Consider the following 8,379-nt stretch of genomic DNA (forward strand, 5'->3'; position numbering starts at 1 on the left):
AATTAAGTCGGCCCAACTTTGTATAGGCGTTTTGGGGAGGACTCACCACCCCTATTAATATAAGCTAGTTATTTATTTTTGTTTCTTTTAAAAGGGCAAAAAAGAGGGGGGCAAAACCTCCTCTAGATACAATGGTGTTTAAAGAAAACCTCCAAACTACATACAATGCAACATTTTCATTTTGACCTTTAAAAAACATTTTACAATGTGCAAAATTTTAGGCAATTGAGATATGATTTAGATTTAAAATAACTTTAAATTAGGAAGAAAAACATACAAAATTTGAAATGATCCCAAGTTTTGTGATTTGTTGAGAGAATGTATTCTCTCAAAATCTATTGTGTGAACACTTGAACATGTATTCTCTGAAAATGTATTCTGTGAACACTTGAAGAGCACCGTCTTTCCAACCGTCCAAGGTGCCCACGCGTTGTAATAATCCAACACGTAAAAGGTAGTGGTAGTCGTGCAAAAGTGTAGTGCTTGACACTTTTGGAATCACATTCCCTGCGTACATTGCCTATATATACATTTGCTCCGGTCTCTCCACTCTCATCCAGTGTCGCACTTCGTCCTCGTACATCACGTTTGAGCGTCCTCGCAGCATCACAAACCATGGTCAAGCCCTCTGGCAAGCCTGATTTCTGCTTCACTCCCATCTTGAGCGTCGGAGATGTGAACGTTGATTGGTTGGAAACCCACCAGAGCCATGTCTTCCAGCTCGATCTGCCAGGTACCCGAGCTTCAATGTCGTTGTGCAATAGTCTGACGGCTACTTCATAGTAGATCACTATGGAGCCGTCAGCAGCGTGTGTTTGCGATATGCTCTCTCAGCTTAGCGTGGCATCTGTGAAATTTGGCGTAGGCAAGGCCTTTGGGGGTGTATCAAGTGGTTCTAACGCTGTTTAAAAATGACCCATGACAGGCACGAGGAAGGAAGACGTGAGTGCGCTGATCCTTCCAGGAAATATTCTTCAGATCAGCGGCGTACACATGGAGGAAGACGATGCAGAGGAGGGCAAATTACATCTTAAGGAGCGGCCACGGGGAAACTTTCTGCGCCAATTCAAATTATCAGAGCATGAGGTGGTGGACGAGGTGAAAGCTCAGGATGAATATGGCGTGGTGACGATTTCCATACCCAAGAGACGACCGTTGGTCCGAACCAGCAAGATATAGATTAGAATGGTGGTGATATTGCCATTCTTGCATGAGACAATTCCTTTTCCAAACATACAAGTGGACCTTTGCTACATAGCATAATTTCCACGCAACAAGTTTCCAATCAATGGTTGAAGAGATTGAGCTATTTCATGCTTTACCTCCACAACTAATTGTCCAATTGGATTTGATTTTTCATTGAGAGATGGAGCTACTTTATGCTTGACTTCATTAAGGTCTTTTGCATCCAGCACATGAATCTTATGCCATATGCCGTATGGCATCTTTTATATCTTGATAGAAGAAGGAAATTTAGCACCTCTATATGGGGGTTTTTGTGCCATCATGTGTCATTCATTGCACCATAATTAATTGTAACTAGCCTTGATTTTTCTTTCTTTTTTCCCCGACTCTCCCACCTCACACTTACACTCATCCCTCTCATCTCGTCACCCTCCTCTTTGTGCTCTTATTGCACTTGATAATCTTTGCAGCTTTGTGCCCGCCTCCTTCAATCTCGGCTATCTATATCGTAACAACTCCTTAAAGCAAGGGAATAACAGAGACTCAACACGACAATGCAAGAGAGAACAAGAAGCAAGAAAGCGAAACAAGACCACATTCTATTGCCTTGTACATCGGCTTAAATCAACGTTTACATCAATGGTTATCCACGATCGGTTTTGCCACGCAAGAGGATGCCAAGAAGGCTCCATTACAACCGTCACCTAGATGACATTACTAATGTGGTGGCCAGGTCGACACGTCTTTCCCCCCTAAAAAGTGAACATCTTTGGCATGGTAAGGCTTGATGCGAGCAATGTGAGCGGCCGTGTGTGTTTTGCATTGTTCATGGATACAACATTGGAGTGCATACGTTGTTTTCCCTACAGGTTTGAGAACCTGATATGGACCTACCCACTGAGCGAGGAATTTCTCTGACAGTCCCTTTTTCCGGACTAAGTAATGAACCATTAGGAGATCCCCTAATGAAAAGGTTATAGGGCGATGTCTTTTGTTGTATAGAAATCGTTGTTTCCTTTGAGCCCTATCACGGTGTGCAGCTGCGTTTTGACGAAGAAAAGAGAGGGAGTTTTGAAGAAACTCGGACCATTTTCAGGCTTCCTTCTCGCTTCCTTATGCTTGATTTTGGTAGGGTCGATGAGGCCTACTTTGGAAGGGAACTTAGAGGATCTGCCATAGAGAGCTTCAAATGGGATGAGGAGTGTAGATTCTTGCAAGGCTATGTTGTACGCTGCAATAACAAAAGGAAGATATACATCCCAGTTGGTATGCTCAGGATCAACGTATATTGCCAACATTAGTTTGATCGTTCGATTCAAACGTTCTATTAAACCATTGCAATCCGGATGATGGGGGCTCGTGAATTACTGCACTATGCTGAGTTTATCGGCCACAATTTTCATGAACTCGGATTTCAGATTATTTCCTTGTAGTTGTGCGGGGCATCCATGAGGAAGAATGAGATTTTGGACGAGGAAATCTGCTACCTCTTGGATGCTGCAACCATCTTGAGTGGTTTTGCACTAGTCCATCATGCGAGATAGTCCGCTAGCACTATGATGTAATTATTTTGTGTGGCTGATGTCAGGAATGGTCCCATGATGTCGTATGCTGCCAGTTCGAATGGTTGTGACCTCAATTGATTTAGTTTCTTGGTTGGACTCTTGAATGATTGGCAAATAGGATTGGACTACAAGTCAAGATGTAAGGAATGCCTCATCCGTGGCCAATAAAATATTGTCTAAATTTAGTTAACCTACTTAAATATGCAATACGCTGAAATTCATTTTGATCATTTGCTTCAAGAAGGACTGTACCCAATCCTTGGTCAGATGTCTTAATAAAGCATCCACCTCGAAGATTTGTCAAATTTCATCAAATAATTGTTGACGCTCTTGCGACCAAATGAACTTCTTGCTTTTTAATAAAAGATTCCTCAATGGTACAACTACCGTTGATAATTGTGCCATTCCTAGGAAACGTTGTATATGTTTAGCATTTTAATGGAACTTGGTATGTTTGTAATGCTCAAACCGTCAAGGGCGCTAATCGGTTGAGATTCAATCTCAGCCGTTCGATTGCAACCTCTTAAAATGCAAAAAGCACCTACCTCGAAAGATACCAAAAAATTCAAACAATATTCTATCTACACGTCAATAACAAAAATAGACACCATTTAATCTACAATCAACACATCATCAAAAACAGAAAACAAAATAAACCACATTATGACACGTAATCATCAAATAGACAAAAAACTAACGAAATCAAATTCCAACAACTAATAAGAGTAATCGACCTCCAAAATCCACTTTATTGTTAAAAGATATTTACAAAAAAACCGAATGACCGGCTACAAACTGTGTAGTAGATTCAACACAAGAACTCCCTCTTCCCCAAAAAACTTCCGCTCAACACAGAAGCTCTGCCTTCTCCGAAAAACTTCCATTCAAAAAACGAAATTGATCTACATCATTTTTTCTTCAACATTGAAACTCCATTGATTTTTATATTAAACATGTAGTAATTTATACTAAACCACTAGCACCACTACTACCATAAACCACGGAGTAAAGTTTCTCCATCCAGCTAATGTCACTGATCTTGATAAATGCCTCATTCTCCACAACCTTAGATTAGTTTGAAGATGCAACTCCACGAAAAACAATAGAAGTAGATTGCACAGGATCAATAGCATTACCAGATACAATCTTATCCATAATCCCAGATGACATAGCACCACCAACATCTGCAGTAACACCAAAAGAACCACAATCAAGGACGTCAGAAGAAAGTCAACCAGAAGAAACTCCCCAATTGAACACTACGAATCGAAACCACCAAACTACTTGCAATAAGATCACCAAAAGAATTGAAACTAGCAATAGTAGAACAAAGACCACCATAAGAAAATACCACTTGCAATCGGAATCGCCAAGCCATCAACACTCCCACTAATACAACTAGGATTGGAAATCGGAATTGGCGAACCCCAAAACATCAACAACACCAAATACTCTAGCTAAATTACCCGAAGCTCCACCCATTAGGGGAATTTTGAAGTCAATAAGGGCCTCATAAGGAGTGGATTAGGAAAATGGATTAAGGACTAACAAGGCTTAATAAGGGTCCCATTAACCTCATGTGAGTCCAAAAGCATGCATCTCCCTAGGCTTTGCTAGTCCCCAACTGTGCCTCAAAAAGTCCCTCTCCTGCTTGGATAAGCCCCCACCTACCCTTGTTTACTCACCCAAGTGGTCCTCATTTCCAAAAAGTATCTCACACACACCTTTCCTCCCAATGATTTGAAAAAATCCAAAAGTGCCCAAACGTTTTTGAAACCCTTCCAAACCTTCCCCCAAACCATTCCTATATACCCAAATCACTTTCCAACCCCTATAACTAAATTGCGGCCACCTATTTCCCCAAATTTGTGAATTTTTTCAAAAGTGCCAAAAAAAGCCTCAAAGCCTTCCAAACCTTCCCCCAAACCATGACCCTGTATCTAAATCACTTCCCAACCCCTAAAGCCATCTTATTGTCTTGGTTGATGCTTGTTGCCATCTTCTTCTCCTAGTTAAGCTCCTATTACTGATGCCATTTCTTATGCTTGTTGGGCAAGCCTATTCAAGGATAAAAACTTTTCCTATTCGTGTCAGTAGCAGCTTGCTCCCTTCATTGGTATAGGTTGGAGGACCGACTAGATCCCCAAGGGTTTTCTAGCTCATGTTGGAGAAAGCATCATCATTATTGGACCTTTTGGAGGATGGCAAGCACTTGGTGCACCAACTCAATATGTAATATGTTACTACCCTCGTCCAAAATCCAGGGTATGGGTAGACAAGGTCCATATATAATATGCATGGATTTTCTTAAAATATTTCAAATATGCAAGGGAAAAATATGAAAATTCCACGTCCCCCCTCCCACAAAATATAAGGTATATACCTTGAAAAATATGTAATATTTTAAGATTTGTATATATTTTTCATAATATGTGAGGCCCAAGGGAGGGGGTCTTTTGGATGAGGGGGGGTAATTCAAAAAATACACTAAAATATGAAAACCCATCTCCTTTGATATTAATGTAACTTTTTCATGTGTTACCCAAATTTCAAGGTGTAAAGACATATTTGAAGCTCTTTTAGTGTAGAACACAACCATGTTAATTTGAATAATTTCTACTCATGGCATATTGTTAAATTCATCTCATACTCAAGATTATGATAGGTTTTCTTACTAAACGGAGTTGGCACTCCAGGGGCAAGCAACAACACCTTATTGAGAGCCTTGGCATATACCTTTTGGGAACTACTATCTTTTAGACTAGTTTTTAGGTTTTTGTAGTGAGGGGAGGGATCAAATTACTTTCCCATCATCCTTCTTCTTCTCTCCATATTGTCAATATCTTGCCAACAAGAAGTGAAAAAAGTACTTTACACATCAAGTTTGCATTGTATGTGTATGTGTGTGTATGTGTATGGGTGTCTATATGGCTGCATTGTATGGGTATGTGTATGGGGGTGTATGTGTTATTTAATTTGTAAAACTAATGTAATATTGTACTATGGTGTCCTTATTATCACTTCAAACACGGTTGAGGAATCAGTAACAAAGAATGCACGTGTGCGTGTGTGTGTGTGCATGCATGTGCGTGTGTGCATGTGCGTGTGTGTGTGCGTGCATGCATGCATGTGCATGTGTGTGTTTAAAAAAAGAAGAAACCTCTAAACAACACGGCACACGATGTTTAGATAAAGGTGGAAAGATCTTTATTTAAAAAATATTTGACACATGGATACTAGTGAGTACAACTGGTAAAAAAGTGTCGAATCCATCCAGTAGTCTACACTCCGAGGTTGGGGTCCACTTACCTACCACCATCCAGACAAAACAATGTGTTAGAACATCATAGTTTCGTGAGGGAAGACAGGTAATGCATGTAAACCCTAGCTTGTTATCACTTATACCAAAGAGCAAGACACCTACTAGGATTCTGAAATGAAAAAAATATGTAATATCAACCAATTAGAAAGTACAAGAAGGGGGATCCTGTCCCTTTACAAGAGATAATTAGCTACTCATCTTTAAGCGAAGTAACAAGGGGGGCCTCACACCCTTACGACTAGAACATATTTTTTCTTTTTTTTGAATCAAGTATTATTTTGTCTGTAGGAAGAACATATATCTCATATAGGAACATGTTAAAGAAATGATTGAAAAAGTTGGTATTATTGTGAAGATACTAGGCAAATTGAATAAATTTTCATTTGGTACCTATAAAAACGACCCCATATAGACACCTAAAATGACTTAGAAAGATTTAATCAAAATGAGGAAGCTACCAAGCAAATATAAACTTCGCTAAAGTCCATGAAGCCACGGTAATCATTGATATTGTCTTCAAGTAAGCCATGGGGGTGTACTCCAAGGTTAACATGTTTAAAAAATTATTTTGCTATAGAAAAAAATGGGAACCACAATATTAAACCCTTACTTAAGGTACATGCTTTTAAGGTAACTACTTAACAAATAGTTTATTAATTTAAAACAAAAAAGACAAAAGAAAAAGAAAAGAAAAGAAGAAAAAAAGGGGGTTTGAAACGGTCTTAACTATGGAAAAAAAGAAGAGGGGGGCTTTTTTCTTTTAAAGGAACAAGGTAGGTAGAAAAAAGTTGGGGGGGTAAAGAAAAAGGCAGGGGGGTGGGGGGGGGGAAAGTGGGGGGTCCTACGCCATCGAGGACAAGGGAGTGTGTAGGTAGAAAAAAATGGGGGGGTCAGGAACAAGGCCTAACCATGATATTAAACCCTTAGTTAAGATACATGCTTTTAAGGTAACTACTTAACAAATAGTTTATTAATTTAAAAGAAAAAAGACAAAAGGAAAAGAAAAGGAAAGAAGAAAAAAAGGTGCTTGAAATGGTTTTAACTATGGAAAAAAAGAAGGGGGGGGCTTTTTTCTTTTGAAGGAACAAGGTAGATAGAAAAAGGGGGGGGGGGTAAAGAAAAAGGTACGAGGGTGGGGGGGCCTATGCCATTGGGGACAAGGGAGTGTGTAGGTAGAAGGTGACATGTATGCTAACAATAATGGAAAAGAAAAAAGGGGGGTTGTGAACTTTGGAAAGCCTGAGAATCCATATGGTCAGACATTGAGGTGACAAATCCTCTTGGCAGTGGGCGTAGTCTTGAGCGACAATAGTACGACGTACAAGAGAGGTTACACCATGCGAAGTATAGGAGGGAGGCGTAATAATCCAGTAGGTGAGGTAGCATTGGGGCAAGGAGTTGGGAGCTCAGTCAACACGGGAGGATAGAGCACTTAGCACAGAGCAGTGGGCACTGGGCAACGTAGCGCAAAGGGTAAATAGGCTAAGTCCTTGCAAAGAGTAGGGAGAATGATTGCGGGAGCATAGCACAGTGTCTAGGAGGAGACTACATGCAAGCTTAGGCAGTGAAGTGAGAGGAGTGTAGCAAGGTTCCTTTTATAGGCTACGTCATCAAGTTAGGCGGGTATGTAGATAGGCTTTAGGTGAAAACGTTTTTAGGGAGGCGGGCAGGTATGTGGCTCTAGGTATAAAAGTGCATGCCAAGTGGGCAAAAATGCGACAGGCGAGGGGGGGTGGTGTGTTTAAAAAATAAAATAAATGCTCTAGATAGGCAAGGCATTTTAGGCCACTCTAGGGAACGCTTTAAACTAAGTGCTATTTGGAAAAGGGATAGAGGATAACAAAATGCGGTTGGTGGGGGTTCTCTTTTAAATTAATTTAGAAAAATAAAAAATAAAAAAAAGGAAAAATTTTAAAGAAAGCTAATTTAGGAAAAGATAACTACTTATATGCAAATATCGAAAGAAAGAAAAGAGGGATTTATATAGAAAATATATTTAAAGAAAAAGAAAAAAAGATTTTTTTTAAAAAAAAGTAGAATTTATATTTCTCATAACAATTATGTTTATCACCATAATTGTGATAGGGACATAGTGGGATTTTTTAAAGGAGGTATAAGGCAAACTTAGGGGGTTTTTTTCTAAACAAAAAGAAGGGAAGTGTGTGTGTGTGCCCACGCTAACCCAGAGGGACAGCATATGATAGGTGCATGATACCCATCATATGGTATCCTGTCCCCCACCAAGAAGTGTTAGTAGGGAAGAAGTACTGATACGACAACTTGGGAATTGGTTCTCTGATATATATT

At 39.8% G+C, this 8,379-nt stretch overlaps 1 protein-coding gene across 1 annotated transcript; it reads left to right on the forward strand.

Moving 5' to 3' along the window:
• The first annotated feature begins 569 nt into the window (after positions 1–569).
• LOC147884952 (17.6 kDa class I heat shock protein 3-like) lies at positions 570–1,476 on the forward strand. Its single transcript, XM_087397940.1, has 2 exons — positions 570–733; positions 926–1,476. Exons 1-2 carry the CDS (start codon positions 616–618, stop codon positions 1,177–1,179), a joined length of 372 nt encoding a protein of 123 aa, XP_087254066.1. The 5' UTR covers positions 570–615; the 3' UTR covers positions 1,180–1,476.
• Positions 1,477–8,379: the final 6,903 nt, after the last annotated feature.

This window comes from Dipteris shenzhenensis, chromosome 26, assembly GCF_047967505.1.
Source record: "Dipteris shenzhenensis isolate YYH24624 ecotype China chromosome 26, Dip_SZ_1.0, whole genome shotgun sequence".
NCBI classification, from domain to species: domain Eukaryota; kingdom Viridiplantae; phylum Streptophyta; class Polypodiopsida; order Gleicheniales; family Dipteridaceae; genus Dipteris; species Dipteris shenzhenensis.

Coding starts and splice junctions, on each gene's coding strand:
- LOC147884952 (XM_087397940.1), top strand. CDS start 616: ATGGTCAAGCCCTCTGGCAAGCCTGATTTCTGCTTCACTCCCATCTTG. Junction 734..925: donor CTTCCAGCTCGATCTGCCAG/GTACCCGAGCTT, acceptor GACCCATGACAG/GCACGAGGAAGGAAGACGTG.